This window comes from Parus major, chromosome 3 (genome assembly GCF_001522545.3).
Source record: "Parus major isolate Abel chromosome 3, Parus_major1.1, whole genome shotgun sequence".
Lineage (NCBI taxonomy): Eukaryota > Metazoa > Chordata > Aves > Passeriformes > Paridae > Parus > Parus major.
Window position 1 is genome coordinate 39124494 of NC_031770.1, and position 27211 is coordinate 39151704.

The 27211-nt window shown below is 39.5% G+C and overlaps 1 protein-coding gene across 2 annotated transcripts; it reads right to left on the reverse strand.

Moving 5' to 3' along the window:
- SFT2D1 (SFT2 domain containing 1) lies at window positions 1–26961 on the reverse strand. Of its 2 annotated transcripts, none has more exons than XM_033512646.1 (8): window positions 26932–26961; window positions 13785–13871; window positions 11548–11630; window positions 7465–7546; window positions 5100–5135; window positions 4308–4366; window positions 2890–2919; window positions 1–685 (listed from the first exon to the last, which is right to left on the reverse strand). In XM_033512646.1, exons 1-8 carry the CDS (start codon window positions 26944–26946, stop codon window positions 646–648), a joined length of 432 nt encoding a protein of 143 aa, XP_033368537.1. In that variant the 5' UTR covers window positions 26947–26961; the 3' UTR covers window positions 1–645. The 2 variants fall into 2 exon arrangements, with proteins under 2 accessions (XP_033368537.1, XP_015478280.1); XM_015622794.3 differs by lacking the exon at window positions 26932–26961 and adding an exon at window positions 19947–20101.
- Between the last annotated feature and the right edge of the window lie 250 nt (window positions 26962–27211).

A 27211-nucleotide genomic window follows, 5' to 3' on the forward strand; every position in this document is an offset into this window, starting at 1 on the left:
CACTTTTAAAATGAATTTATTTCACAAGTCTCATCTATACATTAGCCATAAGTAGGTATGAAAGTTTTTTTTAAAAAAAACCAAACATTTAAAATACAACTTTTTTAATAAAATCCAACAGGTTTTAAACATACCTTTCACATTCTCATTAAGTTTTTTCCATAAGGCACATGTATAGACATTTCAACGGAGCAGTTAATTACAACTTCCCAAATCTTTACAATGTTTATAAAACTTTGTCTTTGGAAAAGCATACAAAGGGCAATATACACAAACATAAATGGCACATTGCAAGTTCTAGACAGAACTGTAAATGAAATCTTTATGCATACTACCCAGACTTTAGTGACTTGCCTCCACTGGGGAACAAACTGTTACTGGATACAAAGTAGTACTTCTGCATGAAGTATTTAAATGTACTTTGTTAAAAAAAAACCTGGAAGTTCCAGGGTAAACACAAATCATTCTCCAAATTTATTTTAAAAACTGTTTCTAGTAAAAGTTATTAAATCTCCCAAGTGCAAAAGGCAAGGCAAATATTAAATTGCTACTGGTATTTCAGAAATGGAAAACTAGAGTTTTTTGAACAAAATTTACAGAGGAAAATGTTGCCTTTTAAAGCAGCCAGTGTTTCCTGGTTTTAATTTACCCTAGGCAGGATGAGAAGCATTTAATCACAGCATCCCTTTAGAAAAGAAAAGAAAAAAAAAAAAAAGTCAGTTAAGATATTTGTTATTTTGTTTATGTACATATTAACCATTACCTATTTACAATTACAAATATAGCAGAAACTAAAGACAGATATCAACAGTTGATCAAATGCAGGATCTGGGTGTGAGTGGCTCCACCAAACCAGCTAAAGCCCAGGCTCGAGCCCGGTCAGTGCCAAGGGTTTTCCATGCTGTTTGCATTGCAGGCCATGCTGAAATGCAGACACAGTGTTAGGAAGTGCTCTGCAGCACACTGCGAGGCTGAGCAAAGGGCAGAGCCCAGTTTCAAAAGGCTGCCCAGCAAGGCACAGCTGCCAGGACTCCAAGCCACACTGGAGCTGGAGCATCACAGTGCAGGAAATAAAGCACAGGCTGAAGGCTTTGAAGTGTGCACTGACAGTGCAGGATGGAGAGAGCTGGTTCAGCCTTAAGGTTTGGAAGATCTGGAGGGTTCCCTCTTTCAGTCAACAATAAACTGTTTTCTGACTGTTGCATTCAGATCACTCGCTTTAGTCTCCTTTATTTTTTCTTTTCCCAGAAAAGTAACAATATAATAAGGAGTGGGATTTGTATTCTGTTGCTAGTCAGGTTCAAAAATAAAGAAACATACTATCATCACTCTTTACATTCACTTCCCTGTATGGCTTTTGGTTTTGTTGCATTTGTTGTTTTCATTTGGGTTTGGTTTGGTGGAGCTTTTTGTTACCACACCAACAGAGGAGCTATCACTAATTTAGGAAAAAAAACAAACAGAAACCAACAATCCCCCACCCCAACAAACCCATGGACAACTAGAATGTTCTGAAGAGCAAACCATAAATACAGTTAAACCAAGGAATGATAATCTCATGAAATCAAGAGAAATGCATACGTTAAACAAATGACGTAATATTAATCACTTAGCGCTTAGCATGGTTTAGGTAATTGTTCCCATAAGAAAAGCAGTCTATACAACAAGGCAAGGAAATAAATTTAGGAACAAATTTATGATAACACTACACAAAAGCAAACAACTCAGTAATTGATAAAGAAATCACAGTATTACTAAAAGCAGTCTGCATAAAATTCAGTTCTTTGGCTCATAAAATCTAATAGATAAATAAACCCAAAGAAATTAACTGATGCATATAACCAAATGGTTTTCTGCCCAGAACTTATAGGTACTGTTGGTAGGGTAGAAAAAGTCAGAGAAATCAAAAGTTCAACTTGCTTTCTCTACAGAGAAAGCCATTAAAAAAAAAAAGAAAAAAGAAAAAAAAAAAAGACAGAGTGAACCTACTGAGACTGTCTCATAGCCACTGGAACTGTAAGAATTCAGAATACTACTTTTGAGTGGGTAAGCCTGAGTTCTCAGAAATAGTAAAATGACAATTTGAAGTCTGAGTTCAGTTATTTTATTCGCTGTAATCATCAACGACAACCTTAAAAAAAATCCTTCCTAGATGAAATCTGAGGCTTTAAATACAGATTTTTTTGGTGATGCTACAGGAAAATACCAGATGATAGGGATAGACTGTACTTTGTACCTTTTTTCCCAACATCTCTACTACAGCAAACTGCATTAAATGATAAGAAAGTGCCTAATTTTTTTTAAAAAACAACCCACTGTCAGGAAGACCAAACTGAATTTTACATGAATCATAGTAAAAACAGATTCTTATATTTGATTACTTGCATGTGTTTACACTATGTGTTTGGTCTGCTTTCATTCTCTTTTTGTCACACAAAAATGAAAGAAAAGAGGAGCTTGCCAGAATGAAAGTAAAGACAAAGAACTGCCTTGGCCCCTCCTAAAAATGATGGAGGTATTCAGAAATAGAAGCTGCCACTATGTTGTTTGTTTGCTTTTAACTAGGACCTCAGATCCATAAGTTACCTTTAATTTTAGTACCAGAAAGTCACTATTGCATCACTATTGTTAAATCATCAGAGACATTACTTAAACAAAACCTTGATTAATTTTCGGTGGTGGAAACTAGAAAGAAATTTATTTTAAAAAATTGTATTGTAATTCTATTTAAAGCTAATATTAAGCATGATTTTAAAGTTCAGCTATGCCATTTTCTAAAAATTAAAGGGAGGATGTTATATTTTTCCACATATGTAAAGTACTTTTTGGCCCTCCCCAGGATAAGGGTAACTAACTTTTGTTAAGATGGAAATTATTGTGCAGACTCACCTTGCAAAAGGAATATAAGACAGACTATACCTGAAAAAAAGAAGAAAAAAGTATATTTGCAGAGTGTTCATGTCTCTCCTAGAACCAAATTATTTCACTTCAGCCCAGCATTAATAAAAGCAACCTGCTGCAACAAAATTTTAAACAAGATTATCTATTGAATTTAAAGCTTACCTGAGAAAAGATGACATGTTTGGACAAGAACTAAACATAGTGACAAGCATTTGGTCCTTTACTTTTCCTTTATTTGGTTAGGTTTTTTCTTTTTTCTTAATGTAGTTCATAACTTCTATTGCACATGAACTTAAAAACAGACTTACTATTGCCAAATCCATAAGGAACAGAGATTTCTGGGAAAATGGTATTCAAGATGATAGAGACCACTTTTTCCAGTTTAAAAGACAATCTAAATTACTATGCAAATATACATCTAATCATATTATTTATGTAACAAAATATAGATACATGCTGTAGGATGAATAATATTCCACAATTATGACACTCAGACAGCTGACAATTCTATTATTCTCTGAAACTTGCTTCTCACAAGCCTCCACAGGCAGTGTTCTGTTCTCATGCCCAGCCTGATCAAACCCTAGGACACTTAACAAATGTGAACTGTCTGCTGCAAACACACGGAGCACAGTCAGAGCTAGAGGTCTTCCCTCTATCTAGCATCATGCCCAACAGTCCCCCTGTCCAGAACAAATGCTTCCTTGTCCTCAGACCCACGTTCAGTACAGACTCTGTGTATTCAGGGCAAGTTCAAGCAAGAACTGTGGTCACTTTGGGTTGCATGAGAGTGAGCACCAAATAATTCACCTGGGACAAGGACACAAATCGTGTCTCTCTGTGGAAAAAGCAGTAACTTCCAGAACCTCTGCCAGGTTCTCCAACCTCTCTTCAAATTCTGCAAGCATTCACCTGACTGCACTCACACACTGCCAAACTCAGCCCCTGAGCATGCTCATGGTCATCACACAGCACCTGCTGCACCAAGTTCACCCTCTCACATCCACCCACTCTTTACCCAGTATATTCCTGGAGCAGGACATACCCTATGAAAATGTTTTTCAGTTTCTTTCACTTCAGAAATGAAAAATCAGTTAGAATTCAAAAAAGAGGAGATTATACTGTTACTTTTACAACACAGAAAAAGCATGACAATTTTTTTTGCATATATATTCCTTTCATAAGGCTTCAGATAAGTTCACACGTTGCAGAATATACTTCGAATTACCATTTCTGCAAGATGATTGAATATAGATTTTGCTGGAGTTACACAACCTAGCTGAGGAAAACAGATTGAGGCTAGCATTTGGGCACACTTTTATATGTGAATCATATATATAGAGGTTTATAATCATGCGGGTGTAGGGGCAGGAAGAAGAAATTAAAAGGAATTTTAAGAATCTTACCAGGTCATTGCCAAGAACTGCAATATGCAGAATAACATCGCCAAACCTTTTTTGTTCCACTAAGCAAAAATAAAGCAAATACTGCAAGTTAGTTCATTTTGCACCACACCAGTCTATACCACAAACAACTAGCACAGACTGTTCAATCAAGAATTAACTGACAATGCCTAAATTTCCTTATCTTAATTTGCTGTTTCTTTCCCAACAACTCTCCATTCATTTTATCCATTTCTCCATTATCATCATGCTATGTAAACCTTTTCTAGCTTTGGAAACACCTAGCAACATCAGTGTTAATATGTCACTGTACTTCTGCAAATATGGAAGTTCATTCCAGCGACTTATTTATTTCTATGGAATGAAACTACAGTTAGTTTTCAACCAAGATGTTTGAAGATACATTTTTTTTTTTCTGTAGTCTTAACCAGCTTAATATTCTGTATCCATGGCTTCTAAAGATGGCTATACACTCTCTGATATCTTCTGAAATATTTTCATCACTGAAACAAAACAATATTTGAACTTGCTCTTCTTAGATTTTATTCTACAAGTCTGCAGACTGAACCTGATGCTCTAGATTTTTCATTCTGTTCTACATCACATGCAGGTGGATGAAAGGATGTATTTGCTTTAAAGGCACATCACTCCACCTAAGCTCAACTGCAGCCAACAGCAGAAACACCACACGAGTTCACCTTTCCTCCACTACTGAACTGCCTCTTAAAGCTACAATAAAATTAATAAATTAACCAATTGAGATTCCTTTTTTAGAAAAATAGTATTCTCACTTACCCAGAATACAGCACACAGAGTCAATATCAGGCAAAGCTGGGGTGAGAATGAAAGACAAAGAAAAAAAGAATGAATACTCAAATACACAATGAAGTAAGTACAGTAGCCATTTCCATGTTTACAATGGGCAAACAGTACTTGAAAATTGACTTATGAAACAAGCAGAGCCAAAGGCTGTTGCACAGTGACTATATGATGAACTCCATGGTGTTTTTCAAACCACAGTATGAGTTATGCATGGCCAGAAGGGCTGGGACAAGTCTAGAAAGGAAGACAAGGCAGGAGTTGACTTGAGGAATCAGCAGGAGAATAAGCCGGTGTGTGCACCCCTACATGTTGGTTCTATTAAAAAAGTGGGCTTAGATGATGAAGCTTTATTGAAAGGAATCAAGAAGTCTGATAACCGCTACTCTCTTATTCCAGTACACACTATCATTTTGAACCTGATTCATAACACCTGTCTTTCACAAGAGAGATGTGTGCATCATTACAAACAACCCTTTATTATAAACATCCATTCTCAATTACAGGATCTGGCAAATATAGGCTATGCCTCATCTGCCAGCGCTTTTTCATCTTCTGACACTAATAAAGAGTCCACTAGGGAGCAGCTGCAAAAAGTACAGTGAAAAAGCCCACATGAAGCTTTGTTTGAGGTACTTAAACACTTTGGATGGAGGGTTACAATGATATGGTTTACTACGCCAAATGATCACACCATTTGTGCAAGCATAACCATCACTTAGAACCTTTCCACTAGATCTTATCTGGCTTCCTCCATTTCTCATCACACATAGTACAAAACAGAATAAAACTACAAATTAATTTTCACTTGGAAAAAAAATTTGTTGGTGTTTTATTGAAAGGAAGAAAAGTAACACACTCTTGAAATTTTCCAAACATATTTGTGACTCCTGAACTGCTCACAATTCTAGCTTTGGGGGATTAAACCAGTCAAATTCATCCAAAGATTTCAAAACTTTAAATTTACCAGCTCTTCTCTGTCTTACCAAAATTTCCATACTAGAAGTCTTAGCTCTTATCCAATGTTCATGTTCACTAATAGATGAAACCCTTCATTCTCATTTTCCCAACTTTGCTGGTAGCCTCTCTGCACAGGTAGGTCTGTGATGTTTGCTCTGCTCTGTTCTCTTTCCATTTCCCTGATGTGTTTTGTTTTTGCAGCCTTCAAAGCGAGTTATTTTCTCTGTCACCATGTCTGAGCACAATGGATGACAGGATCATCAGAGCAAAATGATTTTTGTGCCTGCTGTTTTAAGTGTTTGGCTTAGGCTCTCAGTTTCATTGGAAAAAGCCCACAGCTGTAAAGTGTTGGAGAATTTAGGCTCAGCAAATACAGACTCTAGGAGAACTAGAGATATTCTTGGACATTTGAACAAAAGAGAACAAAACAAAAACACTCAAACAAAACAAACTAAACCTCTTGAACAAAGTTCGGAGTCCAAGCAATGATCAAGTGAGTTCCCCAAAAGACAGTGGCAAATGTAAGCTTCGTAAATGAGATTTGTAACTATTTTTTTATGTGGGTGTGTGAGAGGAAGAACATGCAACCTCCATATAACAGCCATCCAGAAAGAAATTCTAAAGACTTTGTTACCCACTAAACTAGAAAAACAAGCTATATGATACGGAGAATAGGAAAGACAACTACATCTCAAAAATAAAAGTTGAAACAAATCAATAGGAACAAGAGAGAAAAGTATTAAACAGAGAAGCAGCAAGGGAAGAAAGTTTTTTTAACCACCTAATATAGAGCTCTGGAATTGGAATTTTGATACTGGGGAGAAGGTTTTTTATCATCCTCCTGGAAGAAAAAAATGATGGTCATGGAAGTAAAGGATCCAGGGATGTCACAAAGAATCTCAAAGCTGAACATGTGGGCTCCCAGACTCTGGGGAAATCAATTAATTTTCTCTATTGCTTTGAAAGTGCTGTACCACTTTACAGATCAAGCTGAAGCCAAAAAACAACTGTCAAGTTACCCTTGGTGGCCACTGACTTTTCACAGTAGCTAAAACAGTCTCTCCCTTTGCTCTTGACGAAAATATTTTAGAAAATAAATTAAAAAGAATGAATCTGCTATTAGCATTTACTAAGAAATATTTTGTAGGAACATTTCATTCCAAATAATTAATTAAAAAATTATAAACAACAAAGCCACAAATGTTTATAGAAAGGAGCTAGATGATCTTTGTCACATACAGAGCTTAACAGCTTGACTGTCATTTCTCTGCAGAAGGAAGAGGCAGACTGAGAAACAACCTCCCTCTAGAAAAGCATCAAATTTAGCTTTGAGGCCAAAGGAAAACTTTTCAATAAAAGGAAACAAAGACAGTATATTTACCAACATCACAATCGTAGCTATTAATCGTTTTGGATCAAACATTGCTTTCAGTTGCTTCACTGGCCCCATCAGGAAACACGTACTAATAGGGGAGAAAAAATAAAACAATTGTAAATCACTTTCAGATAACTCCTTCTAAAAGACAGTAGCTAATTAACCAGTTTTCCAACAGAAAAATGACTACAAAGGCTTTAAAAAAAGATATTTCAGTGCTTAGCAACAGAGACTAACTAGAACAGAAGGTGAAATACTCCATGAATTTAGCCCTGGAAACAGTAAATGACTCACCCTTGGTCACGAAATTCTTTCCAAAATATTACCATAGTGAAAAAAAAGTAACAGGCAAATACAAGAACACTTATATCGGTTGAGATAAGAGAGGAGAGAGTGTGACAAGGATATATTTTAAGGAATAACAGAAGAGCACAGTAGCAAATCAGTTTTCATGAACTCTTTAATCAAAATAAGAAAAGACATTTCCACTAATAATCTGTTTGATGGTGCTGAATGCCATTTATAAATGGCATTATAAAACATGACTAAGAAAGCAGTGCAGTTACAGCGAAATTTAAACCACGTTAAAGAGATACAACATGGGGGGAGACTGAACAACTATAACTAGCTCTAGATGAATTTAGAGATGGGTGGGTGGTCAAAGATGTTTTGATTGTTATTTTAAGATGGTAAGCACCATAATAGAAAAAAAAAAAAACAAAAGAGAAAAACTAAACTGCAGAAGTAAATGAGATCATATCCAAGATTTCAGGAAAGATAATGGCAACAAATGTAGTGGTTAGAGCTTTTTACATTACCAAAACAAAACATTATAAGTATAGCAGAGTTATCAAGTTGAAGTCTAATGAATTTTGTGTTGAAGCTGTTATAGCAACTGGCTTGCCAAAATAATGCCAAAATTACAAAGACAAACCTGCTGTAGAAAATTTTTGTTTAACAGTAACTTTTTTTACCCAGGAAGAATGCAAGTAGCTACAATCAAGATTACAGAGAAGCTCTATCTCTTTTAGTCAAACTCAGCAAGCAAAAAGGCAGGAAAAAGTTCAGCAGCTTGTATTAATCCTACTTTTTTCTACTCTAGTTAACTTGAAGGGTGAATGAAAACTATCAGGAACACCACATGCTGTACCTTTTTATGCAAAGAAACGCCACCTGAACTAAGAGTTCACAACCTCAGAAGCAATTCTCTGGCTTCAAATATTTAAGATGAGTCTCTTTCTTCCTTGTCATTCTGCTTTGTAGAAAACACAACAATTTAATGAAAGAGTTAAAATGCCTGTAATCTTGTGGTGGTCTGAATGCTTTACTACAGAGCAGAAAACCTAGTCTAGCTCCTTTCCTATAAAGCAGGAAACAGTTTGTTAGAGCTTCCTCCTGAAACCAATCATAAACCTTCTATGACAAAACAAATATGGGAATCCACATTCCAGGCAGTAAATAGAACTCAATCTTCCACTTGAAAATGTTCTCCTACCAGCAACTTTGCACATGTATCGCCTTCATTTTTTTTTAATCTTATGCAGACAGACCTCAAATGCCCATACTAAATGGAAAGAAATTTTCACAATTCAATAAAAAAACAATAAAAAAAGAAAAGTTTTAAATTCACTGCATTTCAAACTAACTTTTTCTCAATATTTTTTCATCTTGTCTGCTGAGCCATAAAATTAAATTAAGACAAAAAAAAACGGGGGATGTGACGAACTAGAAGAAAATATTAGTTAGCTAGTAGAAGGATTGGGAAGAGGAAAACACAGTGGTAAAAAGGAATTAAGTTTTGGCCACATAAAATAGGCAGAAAGAATATAGAAAGCAAAATGCATTGTTTGTAGTCTGATTCATATTGAGAAGATCAACATCATAAGAGCTGCTCCAAAGACAAGAAGAGATTCCATATGCAACAGAAAGAAAGGCTGGAAAAGAATTCTAGACATCCTCCAGTTAAACAGAATAATTCTTTTAGATACACCATTCTGTAGGAGAGACACTCATCATTCCTGAGAATAATCAAGTAAGTGTCATTGCTTTCATGCTCATGGTTAGAAAACAATAGCAAAAACAAGCTAGAGGGGACTAAACAGGCTAGTAAGCGTGGTAACATTACATTCTGGTTTAGATACAGACTTGAAACAAGCCTGGAAAAGTTTAAATCTGCTTGTCAATTTGGGACTTCATTGTCATTTCCTACTGTTCTTAGAACACAGTTGCCTGCTTTTTATATCCAAAAGGACTACTGAAGGAAAAAGGGCCTCTTTCTTCTTCTAATTTTAGCTGGAGTGCAGACTAAAGTTTTTTCAGCATTCTCCTGAAAGAAATACTAGTCTGTAAAAACTTTCCTCTTAACTCAGTTAGACTTGATTAGCAATAAGTTTCTAAAATGCTCATTTAATTTGAAAAAGTGAAAACAAAGTACCAGATAAAAACAACACAACCAAAAAACCTCACGCCAAAGCAACAACAAAGAATAAAGAGTAAGATAAGGGAGAGAAAGGCAAACATGTAGCTTTGCCTACCCAAAAGTATTAACTTTTTGTCTTGTTTTAGTGTGAGGTGGAATGGTTCTAATTGAGACTCAATGTCAATATAGACATTATTGTCTCTTAACAAATTTGTTGAGGAAAAGCAGTACCTTCATTTTTCTCCAAGTTGATGTCACATTACCTGGGTTCTAACAGATTAACAATGCTTTGACTCAAAAGTTAAGTTACTTAAAGTCAGTGTCCATGTAACTCAAGACCAGACTCCATGCGGTTTGAGTCCCATGACCATGCCTCAACTACACTAAGATAATAAGAGAAGGAGGACAAACAGAAATTGAAAATACCTTATGGATATTAAGTTGTTTCTTATGTGCCTTTCAAGCTGTGGAAGTTTTCAATCTTAAAAGGCCCCCTTCTGCAAATCTTTTAGGACTGTTATGTGGAACAGTTCAAAGGACCAGAGAGTTTAAAAATACACTATGAGCAAATTTAGATTCTGCCTTCAGCCTTACAGTCAAAACAAGGATTTCCTGAACGCTTCCTTTTTGAAAATTTTCTTGGAAACAGGATGATCTCTCTGTTAAAAGCAAAAAAAAAAGCTCCTTCTAGTAACAAACTATCCACACAGAGGGCAGACAACCAGCTTCCTCCTGAAGCTAAGGTACTTCTGTACCCAGCAGAAGGATTTAGCTGTAAAAAGTTGTCCTAGAGTGACTTTATAATGTTTGTATCCCCAGTTGTCTGTTCTACTTATGCTGGATATCAAGCTCTGCACCAACTAGTTCCAAGAGCAAAGGTGGGGAAAGAAGAAGCACTCAGTTAATTTTCAGGAACAATACAAACTCCCCCACATCCTTCTGCAGACTACACTGTCTGCAGCACAGACAGACAGCAGGACAGAGTTCTCTTTTAGCTTAGTTACTTTTTGGCTAGCTGAAGCAGAGAAGTTCCCCAGACAATTTTTGTTCCCTTTTTATTAAATCTCTTGAAACCTACTAGACTAAAAACCCAGACAAACCCCAGGAGCTCACACCTGTGGCCCATCGGGGCCTGGGCCTCGGCACTTTCCAGCACCAGAGGGACTGATAAGAGACTAAGCAAGCCAAATTACACCCCACAAAAAAAACTTCTGAATTTTCCAGCTCTTCAAACAACAATAAATTTTATTGTTTAATATTATTCATTTTTTATGCTTATAAATATTTATTAAGTAAACAAATTTTTCCACTTTTCTCCAAAAAAATATTTTCCCAAACCAATTAATAGAAAAGCTGCTTATATTTAATTTCTAAAAAAACCCCATTCAAAAAATTTCTCACAAATTTACCCTAAAGCAAAAGAAATAGAAAAGTATAAAACATTCAGCTAGAAATTTGTTAGTCATACTTTGGATAGCAGTTATGATGTGTCCACAAACAGGCAACTGATAAACAACAAAACTGTAAAACGAACAAGTTTTTCTTATTAGCATTCAATATAAAACAATGTTGTTTATATACAACATAGACAGCACTCTAGAATAAAAGCAGATGGAAATATAGCTGTAAAGGAGGGTACTTTTCTAAAACCAGTAACTAAGAAATCATACCTGGCAAGCGCAGCAATATTTCCCAGGGTGTAGAACACTGCAAAAAGTTTGATCCCCTTTGGGAGCCATAGCAATGCTGTTCCCTATAAAAGACAGGTTATTGGTATGTTTGCATCTAGTTAATTCAATATATTTAGATTTTATAGTCTATAAATACAACTTCATACTATGAAGACCATCATTCTGACATACACTAGCAGAGCACACTCCGAGTTGCAGCAGTCACTACCCAGCTTCTATTGCCATCTGCTGGCAAACAATGCGTTGGTTCACCGGATTTCTAGATATTTTTACAACTAGGCAATGTTTGTATATATTATTAAACACATTTATTTGTAGTGTTTATATCCTATTTCACAATACTTTCACTTTTGTTACAATGCCCCTGTGTACATCCTACACCTCTACACACAAGATAAAATGTCATAAAGCTGCACTAATATTCACCATCTCCTTTCTCCTCACATCAGCCATTTGGATATGCAGCCTAAATACACTGAAGCTGAATAGAAACATTTTAGAACTCTTCCTTTCAGATATCTCTTCTTTCCACTGAACTTAAAAAAATCCAAAGCCCTCTGCTGGTCACAGTTCCCTATGATGATCAGGGAGAAAAGGAATCATAGAAAAGGAACCTTAAAGATTACCTAGATACAACTGCTACTGCCATGGGCAGGGGCACCTTCCACTAGACCAGGCTGCTCAAAGACCCCTTCAGCCTGGCTTTGAACAGTGCCAGAAATGGGGCATCCACAACTTCTCCAGACAACCTGCTTTAGTGCCTCACAATAAGGAATTTCTTCCTTATATCTAACCTAAATATCCCTGTTTTCAATTTGTACCCATTACTCCTTAGCCTATCACTACAGCTTCTAATGAAGAGCCCCTTCCTGGCTTCCCTGTAGGCCCCCTTCAGATAACAGAAGGCTGCTATGAGGTCTCCGTGCAACTTTCTCTCCCCCAGGCTGTACAGACCCAATTTTCTCAGCCTCTCAGAGCCTAAATAGAGCCTCCACTAGAAGCAAAACAAAGTGTGATCTGCACACTGTGCCCTGAAAAAACCCAACCAAACAAAAAAGCAACTGCATTCTAATCAATTGAAATTTCAGTGGAAATCTGTGGTGAAAAGAAAGGAAAATAAGAAGAAAGAGGGAGGGAGGAAAGGTGGGGGGGAAGTGGGAGGAAGGGAAAGAGAGAAGGAAGAAAAGGGGAGGACTTCCCCAAAGTTTTTTCAGCTGCTTCTGGGAGTTTCCATGCAGCTGAAAAACTGCCTTCTAGTGCAAGTTACTGTTATGGGCAGGTCATGGGTGGGAGACAGAATCCACTACTCGAGCCCTCTTTTTCATCAAAGCAGCCCTGTTTTATTGTTTAGAACTTACTCATACAGTCCATTCAAAACTCCCATGCTTAGAGAATTTATTGGTTGAGGTTTTAGCACTGCCCAGCTCCTTGAACAGTGACATGTCTGCCTTCTGGATCGAACACGATGGCCTGAAGCCTGCTTGGGTCTGGATCCAACTCGTCCCTGCCCCATCAGGGGCCTTACTTTACTTCTAGGCTGGTTAAGTTTGGGAGTCTGATATGGTCAGATTTGGTAGCTATGAACTAGTGGCCATGGTGACAAGGTACTTGTGTTAGATTTTGACAGAGCCAAGCAATTAATAGATTCCAACTTTTAACTGCAGGCTTCAGACTCCTGACAGCCCCTAAGGTTCAGGCACAAACAAATGATTTGCTGACTGTAAAACCACCACAAGTGCAGTAGGTTTTTCAAGTGTCAACACACAACCATGGTTGTCATCTATTGATTTGTTGAGTGTGACATAATACACTTGTGGTTTCTTCAGCCTTTAAAAACTTTTCAAGCTTCCCCTATCTTTTTTCCTTTTATTGGAGAGAATAAAAATAAGACAGGTACACCCCTCCTTTGTAATATACCAGTTACAAAAATAGAGCAGTTACAAAATATTTTGTCAAGTGTTCAAACCTTCTACTAAGAAAATATATTATGCTACAGTAAAAGTACTCTCTTCTGTAATTGGTAAAAATGGCCAAAATAATAATTTAGAGATCAAAAGCCCATTGTACACTTAATGTCCAGTTAAATAAATGCATACAAAATTTAGAATGCAGGATAAAGCAAACATGGAATCACACACATAAAGTAGGAATATGAACAAGGTTCAACTGCAGAACACTAATAAAGCAAACATGGAAAAAAAACCAACTTTACTTACAAGAAAAGAACACAAAATGCCAGCAACAAAGCATATGGCAAACCACCTGACTCGAGTACCAAAGCTGAGTGTTGAGGCATCAAGGACCTTAATAAGAAGAGAGGGAAAAGGGGATATTACAAAACCAGTTCAGAACAATCTAAAGGACATTTTTTTCTTTACCACTGAAATCCTTAATTTCAAATAAAATCATTTTTAGCTGGAAATAATGATTTTGCCTTGCTTAACAGTTGCTTGTGTATTAATTCTTTCATATTACAAAATCACATTATCAATCTGGAACATATGGAAACATATTTACAATCAAACAAAAAAGACAAAACCCATAAAGTTATATCCTGGCATGCAAGAAAAGCTGCTTCACTTTCAAACAGATTTTTTTTATCACCACACAATTGAAAATAGTCACAATTGTACCAAATCAAAAGAATGAATGGACCTTCCAGCAATTTGCAGAGGTAGTGTGCAACACTCTAGGTTCATGTAGATATTAACAGGTTTTCCTGTTACTAGAGAGGATCTTTTGTACATATTAATACCAGTATCCACTGCAAGCATTACAACTTGAATTACAGTTACCTTCCTGAAGGTGTAGGCAGATTAACACAGTTTGTCTCATCAGACTAAGCTAACTTGCTGAAAGAGAATATTTCACTTCCTGCTTCTCCAGAGTGACTCCAGAATCTAATGAACTGAGCTACCTGACACAACTCCTGGCATGAGAACAGAATTAGTGTTCCTTCTATTCTGATGATTTGGCTAATGAGCCAAGCCAGCTCTGCAAGCTGTCAGAAAAGCAGCAGGGCTGATGTAAGGAAAGAGGCAGGGCCATGTGTCTGGCAGAAAGACCTCTTTCTGCAGAAGTGATTTGCTAGATATGCTCAGCTCATCTCCACCCATGTTGTAAGAACAATGCATTTCATCTTACTCCAGGTCACTACAATTAAATGTACTTTCTGTTCTAAACTGGCCTATTAAGTGAAGTGTTGCTTCAACTTACATAAAATTACAACATTAAAAAAAAAAACAACTTTCCTATTTGTTCAGATGTCACAGGCAAACTTGGTCTCTTGTCATCTAGTCAACAGGTATTTTAATAAAATCTTATTAATCAAATATACATGATAGACCTTCCCCAGCCAATGAGTATCATATTTCTCCTTATCTCTTAAGAAATTTCCCTTTTAGGCAGTGGTCAGCTAACCAAGGAAATCTGGTTGCTGCTTAGAACAATTTCACATCTGTACAAATGAAGAATCTGTATCTATTTTAATAAAAAACTGCCACATGGACACACACAAAAAGGTGCTGTGATGACAGAACTTTCCAAGGGTCAGAAGACGCAGCTTACCTTGTTAGGTCCAACACTTTATCCTTATGTATGCATTAAAGAAACAGACAAAAGCAGTAACTGAATGATGGATCAGTATTTTAAATCATATTTGATAGTCAGAATCCTGAATGCCTGCATCCTTAAGAAGAGTAGGAATAGGTGAAGACACCGATTTCAATCATGCCTTTAGTTACACCTATTCATGCAACTAATCACAACAAACACGAGACACAAACCACACGAACACAAAAAAATGAATAAAAATCCTTTCCATCTGTGTTCAGATATGAGGTGTAGATAGGCCAATAATATCAGTAAACCAAAACCACACATTTCAGATTGCCTAGAAAATAGGAAAAGAATGAAGATAAATACTTTATTCAGGTGCATCAGGCTCATTGCTGCCACTTACTGCTCTTCTAATCTTATTATCTGACAGTGCTCCTGAAGTGACTACCAGGAGAGTTCCTTCTTCAAATAAATTAGAAAGCAGCCTTATCTTCATTTACAATTTTCCGTTTACATTTAACTTACAGTTAAGAGGTGAAAATAAAACCAGGACAATAAGAGAACCACACAAAGGCTTGGAGCAAAAAATACCACAAACCCCAAAAAGTTTGATAAATTTTATGGATTTAACTCTCAAAAAATGATTGTCAGTATATGCACATGAACTACAGGAGGATAAGCTGTGACATGAGGGCTGCCAGAGCATTCTGTGTAATAATAAAAGTAAATACATTAAATGGTATTAAAATGAAGGCTCACCGTTCCAACCATTCCCAATGATGTCACCATTTATGCTGTCAAGCTGAACCTATTAAATGCAGTGTTTGAAATCCTGAAACTGGGGATCTGGTAATGCATTTTCTTAGTCCCTAATACCTAAGGGGACTGAGGGGAGACCTCATTGCAGTCTACAGCTTCCTCAGGAGAAGAAGCAGAGGGGCAGAGACTGATCAGTCCTCTGCAGTAACCAGAGACATGACATGAGGAAACAGCTCAAGCTGTGAAAGGAGGATTAGGTTGGATATTTGAAAAAGGTTTATCACCTAGAGGATGGTAGGGCACTGGAACAGGCTCCCAGGGAAGTGGTCACAGCACCAGCATGACAGAGCTCAAGAGGCATTTGGACAATGCTCTCAGGCATATGGTGCGACTCTTGGGGATCGTGCTGTGCAGAGCCAGGAACTGAACTCAACAATCCTTGTGGGTCCTTTCCAAGTCAGGATATTCTACAATTTATACTTTTTGGGTTTCATGGAAGCAATGGAACTCATTGCCTTTCCAAGATGCCTGTTTCAGCACCATGTTGCAAAAGGTGAATTAGAGATACACACTTTAGCTGCATAAACCAGACACCAGCTTGTGCTAAAATGCCAGGCTCACTCTAGAAGCCGAGGTTCTGACACTGCACGTGTCCTGCCACACGTGCTGCAGGCAGTAATTTCTACACTAGGGACCCTGAGGTAACAGCTTATGCTCTCACAGACCGTGAACCCTACAAAAAAGGAAGTCTAAGCTGCCCTTGCAACAAAAGCAGGAAACAACACAAAGGTGATGAAGATTCTTTCTGTGTATCTGACATGAATTATACAGCTAATCCCAGATTTCAGATAAAAAGAATTGTCACTGCAGTCTGTGGTATTTGCATTAGCAAAAGCTTTTACTTAGGAGACTGAAAAGACTCCCAGGCATGTCCCACATCTGTAGTTCTTGTGGAGAACTACACAGTAGTAGACACAAGGGAGTTCCTGTAAAACTTACCCGTCTTGCTGTACTGCTCATCAGCTTGTTTCTAACAAGAAAAATTAAACTGAAATCGACAAAAGGAAATCCTTAGTTTTCTATTGCTAAACTTTAATGCCAAACTCCTGGGCGAGAAGCAAAGCTTTTTATTCACAGGCTATTTGAAGTTAATAGTATATAAAACGAACGACCAAGACATCCTAAAATCAAGAGGAAACCGTAAGTGGAAACTGGAATCTGGAATGGAGACTTTCTGAAACAAAAGGAACAGCCTTGCAATAGCCTGATACACAAGTTGTGTCAGTAACAGCATCACTGCTGATCAGTTTGCAATGGACACACAATAAACTATATGAATGATAAGCCACAAGCCTGCTTTTGATCAAAAGTATTTCTTGTGGCTCTGAACATCCACCTAGGCTCCCCCTACATATTAATGATCTTGTAATATTTTCCATGTGGGCAAACAAAAAACCAGAACCACTTTATTTTACTATTCCAGAAACTAACAATTACATCTTCTCCTCAGTGATAAATGTTCAAGTAATGGAGAAAACGCAAAGAAACGTTGAGTATATTTGCAGAATTGAGTTTCTAAGCTATAGTGAGAAAAATATTTCTAGAGATATATTCTCATCTTTCCCTAACAGGCCTCATTATATTTATTTCTATCAGCAGTTGAGAGTAAAATACAAGAAGTATAACATAAGAAATGAACTATAAGAAATGTAACATAAAAATTTCTATAAAAATATAAGAAATACCTGGCCTATTCCTCTTTGCTGAAATCTTGTTGAGTGCTTTAAGCAGCTGTCATGCAACATTCAATGTGTCATATGGACTGATATTACATAAGTTTTGGTGTTGATAAAACTAAACATCATAATGCTGCCCTGAAAATATCGTAACACTGCTACATTTATTATTGATCCTTTTCGTAATGAATTCTTTTTTTTTTTCCTAATATATTTAAAATAATGGATCTAATTGCAGCAAGAAACAACAGCTGGTCATCTGAGGACTTTATAAAGTACAGAAAGACTTTACTGAATCATCACACAATTCTTTCATTACAGACTTGTCTTCTACTTAGTAGGAATAACTTGTGACTTCATTATGTTTCTGCAAACATCAAGGGAAAGAATACAGAGATATCTGCAGACATGAACCGTATTATAACCATTATAACCACATGAACCAGCTATTACACAACTACCAGATATTCCAAAGAGAGGGCCTTTGTTTTCAGCCAAACACATGAGTCGTCTCCAGAAAGATCATGAAAACAGCTGAAGATTTTACACACACGCAACCTCCACTTTCTTTCACAGCCCCACCTCTTACCAAGTGCTCCTCTCTGCATGGGTGCACATATTTTTTTGCTCTAACACACACAATTTAAAAATAGTCAGCACCACTCAGCTCTAGCTTTAGTGAATGTCACGTATGAATTTCCTCTCTAAAGAGAGGCTTGGTTTCTACTGTTCTACAAGCGCATTACTACCTTGAGAGAAAAATACAGCTGAGATATTGCCTGACCTAAACAGCTGACTTTTTTTTAAGTCAAGGGGTATTTATTTTAGACATCCTTCTGGTTCATCTCAGCATGAAGCTCCTTTGCACTGCACCCAAGACACATTTATAAGTTTTCTTCTATCATATACCAGACAGGCTTTAAGTACAGGCAGATTTTTCTAATTTAAAGTCTTTTCTGGCTATAATAGTATCATTACATGCAATAGTGATATCCCATGTAGTTCAATTACTGACATTTAATAAATTAAACACATTTTTAGCTCAGTTCTCAGGATATAAAACTCAAATATAAAAGCATTAAATATGTAGGCATTTATCCACTGATTGGCACCTTAAAACAACTAACGCAGCATCAAATAAAGGAAAACTATGTCACTATCACGTGCCTTGCATGAAATGTGCCTGGTGATGGCAGAAGAATCAGTTATCTTGGAACTGAACTGAGATTAACAGAAACGTAAGAATTTCTTTGATAATCCTGAGAAGAGCAGAAGGTGAAGCATTCCTCCCAAATGCTGGCAGCCAGTTCTGGTGTGAAAGGCCACAGATTCTACACTGCTTTCAAAATCAGTGGACAGAATTTAGCTGTTTTGCTGTGGCAGAGACCAGACTCATGAACCTTTGAAGACCAATGGCAACTCAGTGCAAAACGAAGTGAAGCATGCTAGCAGCAAGCTGCTAGAACTAATATTATGCCAGCTATGCTCAGGTTGTGCTGGTTCCCCACGGTCTGTTAGCTGCAGCTCAGACCCCAGCTACATTCCAGCCTCCTTCACCATGCTCCAGCACCCTGGAAGTAGCAACCAGTAGCAAGATATTCCTTGATGTGCGGCACTTTGACCTGCAGTCACATGAATTAAGTGGGAGCTAAAGGAATAAATGGTTCTTTGTAAGCATGCTCAGCTTTGTTTTAACCTCGTTCTCAGGAATGCATGGTCTTCAAACACAGTAAAAACAAAACAAAAAGAACCGCTGACAATAAGGAAGATAGTAGGAAGGAAATAGAAAAAATAAGCCATAGTTAAGGAGTAAAGGGCAAAAAGTAACTTCAGCAAAATGTACACAAAACGATGTTTGAAGAAAACCTTTGTTTCTGCAAATTCAAGGGCTAAGGGAATGCTGAAGCAATTTACACTCAATCGCAGACTCAGTGGGTTGGAAGGGAGCATAGTATGTTATCTGGTCCAAACTCCCCGCTTAAGCACAAGAAAACCTTGTAGAAACCGAAGGACCTCAAGCCACCGACATAGCTAAAAGCTTCACCCAAGAGTAACTGGCCAAAACTCATCCTTCGGGCAGAGCCCGCTGCCCGCAGCCCTCGTCCCTCGGCGCAGGCCGTAAACTCTGGTCTCTCCTTTGCCTGCCCGTCTCTCCCCGCTCTGACACGGGCGGGGGGGCACCGGGAAGCGGGGTGTGCGCAGGCGGGCACAGGGGAAGGCAGCGCGGGGATCACGGCAGCGCCGGAGCCACGGACCCCGGGCCGGGCCGGCCGCGGCTCCAGCCGGGGGAAGGGGAAGGGAGAGCGGGCTCAGGCCGAGCCGTACCTGCGCCGTCAGTCCTTGCTCCTCGTCGTCCTGCCCGGCCAGCACCCGCCGCAGCTTCTCCATGCCGGCCCTCCTCGGGCAGGGCCGCGCCGGGGTCGGGATGGGATGGGGCGGGACGGGGCCGCGCTCCGCCGCGGGCCGCCGGCCCAACCGGGAAGTGACGCGCGCCTCGAGGCGGCGGCGGCACCGCGCCTGCGCACTGCGGGACAGCGCGGGCGGCAGCGCCCAGCCGTGTGCGCGGCCGCGGGCCCGGTGCAGCCCTCGCTGGGGGCACCGGGGAGGGAGAAAGGCTTTTGCAGCCTGAGCCCGGCTTCATCGCCAGCCGCGGAATCGGCCTTGGCACAGCAGCGTGGTTTGCGATGAACACGGGGCACAGAACAGAGAATACAGAACACGGCACCGCGGGTGCGCAGGGCCCCGGTAGAACGGCGTTGGGACACCCTGGTGCTGGGGGACCTTGTGCAGGTGAAACATCCTGAGCATCAGTTTCTGCCCATTGCCCCTGGTCCTGCTGCTTGGCATCACCGAGCAGAGCCTGGCTCTTCAGATGATGCAGGGGAAGTTCCACTTGGATACGCGGAAGAACTTTACTTTGTAGGTGACCTAGCTCTGAAACAGATTTGTCCCTAGAGGTTGTGTAGTCTCCCTCTCTGGATATGTCCAAGAACCACTTGGATGCGATCCTGTGCCAAGTGCTCTAGCATGCCGCTGGAGCACGGCGTGGTTCCGGGCGCTGTCCGGCTTGGGCTGGCCCTTGCCCGGGCACGGTGAAGGCGGGCCGGACGCTCGGTCCCTCACTCGCGGGCGGCAGGCACGCTCCGGCCCTCCCTAAGCTGGGGGTGCCCTAGGCGTCCAGCGCCCGCTTGTGAGCAAGGCAGGTGTTTTCCAGCTAGAATGGGTGGGATATGGAGAAATGGGATTAGGTATGAACATCCTTTTCCAGAGATTTCCAGTGCGGCGCTGTGTGGTCTGTTAAACTCTGGCCCTGGAGGAGGGGATGAGGCAGAGGCCATCACGCTGCCCTGTATCTAAGCTTTGCCTTCCCGTTCCCAGCAGCACTGCATCCCCCGCCCTCTTCAAGCCTGGTCATTCCACGTGAGTCTTCCCTGTCCTGCTCTGTTCAGACGCTGATCCTGTGTGTCCTCTGGGGCTGTTTCCGCATGTGTGCGTCTGCTGTGTCACCAGCCCTTGGACCAACACCTCAGCACTGGCCTGAGTCGTTTGCAGGGGGAATGTGGCTGGTGGCTAGAGGAAAGGCTCGAGGTGTCACATGCAAAGTGACGGCAGGAAGCAGTGTGGGCTGGGGCAGGAAAGAGAGACATGGGTGATAAGGGCTGTGCAACCTGCTGCTGTGCAAATGAAACCTGATAAAAGCCCGGGCAGCAGAGCCCACAGTGAGGCCCTTAGGACAGAAACCTCCCCTCCCCACACACACTTAGGAAGTTTCCCATGTGCCTCCTACCTTGACTTTTAGGTGAAACACTTGGACACAAACTGCACCTTTCCAGCCTGATGACAGGCCGTTGACATCTCATCATCTTAGGCCAAGGCTAAAATTAATAATGGGAGAAACACTTGCAGGCATGGCTGCATGAAAGTAACCAAACAGCAAAATGTCACCTGAGCCAGACAGCATTGTCCATACCTTGCGAGGACCTGCACAGAGGGGACAGGGTGTAAGGGAACAACATAACCATGATCCTGGAAGAACGGGAGGAGAAAGGGGAAAAAGAACGGAGAGGGTATATGAAGGGTGTGTTTGAGCATGCACAATTCATCTTTCTTAGTAACCCCCAAAATTGTAACAAAATGATTTGTTACAGAAGTGTTTCAATTCCAAAGCATATGTGAAAACAAAATATGAAAAATTCCCCCTCTCCCAATCTATCCATAGATATATGGATAGATGCAGGCAATTTAAATCAGGATAAAAAAATTACTCTGCTTTTCCAAAAAGGTAATTCTTTTGCTAACACAAGTCAAAATAGCTGGTACAAAGTATCATTATGCCTTTACATCACAAACCTACCACATCTGAAGGTATTTTCTGTTTTTATGACGACAATGTTAATGGATTTGTAAGCCTCAGATTCTCTGTTCATAAGGGATGGTGCAGTTTGCTTACAAGTTTCATTGATTCTTGACCTTACTGGTTTGCATGTATCTGCACCTAAATTTGAAGCTAACTGGAAAATCTGCTAAGTAAGATTGTCTTCCTGAAAAATGTGTGAATTCAGCCAACTTATTGAATTGATGCAGTTGGTGGCATAATTTTAATGTACATAAAGCAGTGTCTGTACCCTTCAGTCCTGTAGCTCTAACAGCTGTAAACACTTATTCCACAAAAATAACAATTCTATCATTGCTCTGGTCATATGTAGGGCTCTGGTGTCCTCTATCCCTCCCCACCTTTGCATTCTTTACCTTTGGAAATGGAATATTTGAATGAATACTGCTGAAAGGTTAAGGTCAGGGGTTATAAGGAATGTTAAACAAATGGTTGTACAGACACCTACTTAGGAGCATGGTAGAAAACAAAACGTAGAGCTGCTTTGGGGACTTGCCTATTCCACGTGTTGAGACCCCACCTCAATGCTGCTGAATGGTGCAAACATCTTACGTTATACAAAGCAGCAGCTTCTGAAGGCCTCTGAAGAGAAGGGAGCTTAACAGTGTGGAACGAATGCCCTTTGTAGCTTTTGAAAGGTCCTGTGCTCCTGAAAATGCAACTATGAACATCTTCCAACAAACCTGCATTGCTGACAGTGACAGGTAGTGGTGATCCAAAAACAAGGAACAAGGAAGCAAAAGCTGAAGAAGGTATCCCCTTTCCTTATGCCTCACTTCAGGAAATCTATCTCTTCTAATTTGTCTGCAGCCTAAGTCACAGGCCACATGGTGGCTTCATCCAGCTTCATGGTTATTGCTTCTAAACCTTTCTGGATCCAGTCATCACTCCTCCAGTAACACAATATAACCTCATTCATAGGTCTCTGATGTAGAAAACTGAGGCATACACAAGCCAGCTGCAGATGAGCTATTTCCCAGTGTGCTTGGCAGGTGCCTGGTAGGAGCCAGGTGCGTGTGATTCACAGGAACACTGGGAGCTATTGCAAAACTTTGGAGGGAAAGGTAAAAGCCTTTATTGGCTCCCCGTGGACAAAACAACGCATATGCAAGGAAGTACCAAACAGCCTTGTGAACTCATCTCTGTGTGGCATCATACACTCAGATGAGGGAGTGCAGACGCTTGGTCAGCTGATACACTGCTGGGTACCCTGGCAAATCTTTGAATCCTGTCCTGTTACTAACAATAATCTGACTGAGAACTGATGCTGATGTTTACCAAGTTACAGTGTAAGACACACAAAGTAACAGGTTACTGATCACGGTGCTTTCTGCTTTGCTTCCAGGTGACCCATAGTATCGAGTGTGTGCAAAAATCATAATTGTTCCTTTGCATGGCTTCCCCATGAACAAACATAGAAATTGTTTTAGGATTTTAAGTCATCACATGCAACAAGATGTGGTATATCCATATCTTGAAGACAGGAACATTTGAGGTAATCTTGCTACTCCCTTGGCACTGAAACCATTCAAAATCTGGAGATCTTTCTGTCCTGAAACTGTGATCTCAGATCCAGTCAGACTGCAGTAACAGATTAGAGGAGATTAATATCTTGTCCTGTCAAGACACACCTTTAAGATTTCACACTACCATATTTCCTCATGAAAGAGGCTACTAGTATCATACATCACTATGAGAAGGCACCCCTTTAGTTAATTATATACCTTAGGACAAGAAATACAATATGAAATTATTTCCATCAGCCTATAAATCAACATCAATTAGCGCAAGTAACAGCAGTGGTTCTCTCCCGAATAAGTTATGTACTAAATGCTATCAAAATTATGAAATACTTTCCAAATTCTAAGTGGTCTACTTTGTACCTTTACATTTTTCTAACACAATACCAAATACACCATGTAAGTGGCTGCTGTAACTGCTATTGCCTTTTCTTGCATCAAAGGCTGGTTTGGACTAGTTATTTCCATACAAGCTTCATTTAATGAGAAAGACATGACCCAGATTTCAGACAAAATGAATAAGTGGAAAATTCCTAGCCTTGTTGCCATAGTTACTTGAAAGCTGCTGTTAAAGAAGGTGGGAAGAATGGGAAAAGGATGAAAAGTAGGAAGAGAGCAATATCATGGTCAGGCTTAGGCCATGTGATTAAGAGAGGCAATGATCTGGAAGGAACAAGACCTCATTGATGACACTCGGAGCAGGTTATCTCTGAAAAACCAGTATTTCTGCTTTCTGGCTGCTACTGAGTTGATTCCATGGACATTGACTTTTAAGTGGTTATCAACAGTGATTAAATGCAATTCACTGGTAGGTATTAGATCTGCAATGGCAGAAAGGGATTGGGTGGGAAGAGAGACTTTTCCACAATTAATAAAGAAATTGCCTAATTTTAAAGACTGATTGCTTTTCTACTTTATGGGGATTGTAAAACTTGCAGCAATGTCTTGCTCAATCAGAATAAACTTTTTATCCTTTGTGCAAGTTGGCAGCAGAAATACTCCAGTTCTGTAGAAGCAGAACTGCAGTCATACTGCATTAGTGAGCACTGTTCCTCCCCAAATGCAGGTAGGATGTGTGAGACACAGGCTGAAAACTTAAGAGAACTGGTAACTGTGCTTGTATTTCCTGTATTACTGTTTTATACTATACTGCTAATATTAATGTCTGTCACATGAGCATGAAGAAACAGACTGCATTCATTAAGGGCTTTGGACTAAGTGAATGAACATATCATTGTAGTAGGTTTTTTTAATTACTTGTCTATCTCATCTTTTTACTTCTGCTCTTTTTGACTGCCTTCACATTCTTACATCTGGCACGTAAAGAAATAACCCATGTCTGCACCTGGAGCAGTGTAATACAGATTCAGGTACACTGGAAACACCAAGAGTTGAAGTAAATGCATTTGGTAGTTTGATGCTCTACACATTAGTTGGACCATAATACAGTTTGCATCAGCATTCATGCAAGAACCCAGGGAAAACACTGGAGTAGTTTTAAGACTGGTCTGTCCTAGTCTAGAACTCTGTTTTGTAAGCACTTTATTTCCTTGTCAAAACCCATCTTGGTCCCAAGGAGAAAACTTTTTTTTACTGCCTTCTCTGTCTCTAAACTTACTGAGACTTTCCACCCCCCTAATTCTCTGCTCTGCTGTCCTTGCTCAGATGACACCATTGCACTTTGTATGGAGAAGAAAAGGCAACCCTCAAATGCTATGGAGAACTACATTTTACTATGAGTGTGTTTCCCCTGAGTGCTGGTAGGCAGGGTTGGTAGCACAGCAGCCAAGAGATTTCTGCTGGTTTTAGAGTAGGAAACATTCACATTATATACAAGTCTTAGAAATAAAAATCCTCCAAAACAAAAACAGACAAACAAAAACAAAACAAATAAAAAAACCCAAACCAAACTCCAAAACTCCCTCCCAAAAAAATCACCACTACTCATATATAGGAGCATTGGCTAAAATGATTATAAAGCATCAGTTGTGTGAGGTTGAATAAATTTCACTATCAGTAGGTGTTATTACACTCATTAAAGAATCCTAGCAAGTAATACCTTCTTTTCCAACCACACAATTATGGTTATTGCTGTCTGACATGTAATTACTATGCTACAAAATGATTTCCACATTTGAATCATAAATCATCAAGCCTCCAGATCAAGGACACTTAATCTTGCAATAGCAAAAGAGATTGTGAGTTACTCTGATGCTGTAGTCAGTTATAGTCTTAAGTCTTCCCTTTAAAAAACTACTCAAGCCATCTCCAGCTCAAACTGGGGAAAAAGACAGACTGAGAGCTTAGCTGGTAGTCTCTCCCACTTGAATGCACAAGGGTGTTGCATTCCTTAGCAGCAGTGTAGCAGGACTTGCTCAGAAAGGTGAGAAATTCTTTTCTGAAGACATGAAAGAAGACAGCAGCTGTTGCTATAGCAGTAACCACTGCAGCAAGAATGGAAAGGCCACGTGGTTCCAAATCTTACTGTGCTAGAACAGAAGCAGAACACACAGGGCAGTGCCTGGGAGCAGAGCAGCACACAGATTTCTAGTGACAGGACATATCCTACAGCTGTAAGTTGTTATTAAACCAAGCTGTGAAATTAAAACCAAGTAGGTATTTCAGAATAATAGCAAGTATGGACAAGCCCTATAATCTTATAAATCAAATGCAAATACAGAGCTCTAACTTATAATTAGTGAAACTCACATAGCCCCATTCTTTCATCCAGTGCTACCTTAGGGGAATAAGAAAAGAACAAAAGGACACCATTAGCACCATTAAGGTACGAAAACTCAAGAATACGCTATCTCCAGTCCTCTTTAAGCTATTGTCCCCCTTTTTTGAATTATCCCAAGCAGCCCCATCCTGAAACAGGCACATGCCAGTGTGTTTCAGTGTTCTGGGCCAGAGGAGTAGGGTGCAGACTAATCATACATTACAATAATTCCTTTTAACAATATTCCAATAATCCCCTTACTCCTGGCATCTTTAAACAAAGAAATGGTATGTAAATGGCTTGATAAATAATGCTGACACAGGCCACAAGCCACTTGGCGACACTCTGCCCATATAAACTATTTTTGTCACTAGGCAGACTGAAAGGCACTCCAGTATGAAAGTGAATGGATAAGGGGAAGACAGTATGCTGCAGCTACCAGGAACATGAGAGAAGGAACTCTTGCAAATTCTCAGGGCAGAGAAGCAAAGACAATCAGAAGCTAAATAACAGTGATCAAAGCAGGTAGGAGTAGAGTACAGCCTGTACTGCAAGCTTCATGCAAGAGCAGCATAACACATTTCACACCTATGAAGTTCAAACTCAGCTCTAGCTTATTCTTCTCTCCAGAAGTAATATAACAAACTATAAGGTGCCAAGATAATCAGCTGTCCTTACCTGCTTGTGTCTCATTTGTACAAGAGTCTAACAGTGATTCTGTTCCAGGAGATGAGGGGATGGGGCCACTACTTGTGAAGGGGCAGCTTTATGCAGTAATCTAAAGCACGAAGGAGCAGTCAGTACCAGCTTTAGCTAGCCAGCAGACAGCTATCTGCCTCTTTCTTTTATGCCCACCAAAAAATGTTGCCATCACAATAAAAGTAGAAGATGGTCAATTAAGACTTGCTTTAATTGCTAGAAGACAATATGTAATACTGACTTAGCTGCATAATGAGAG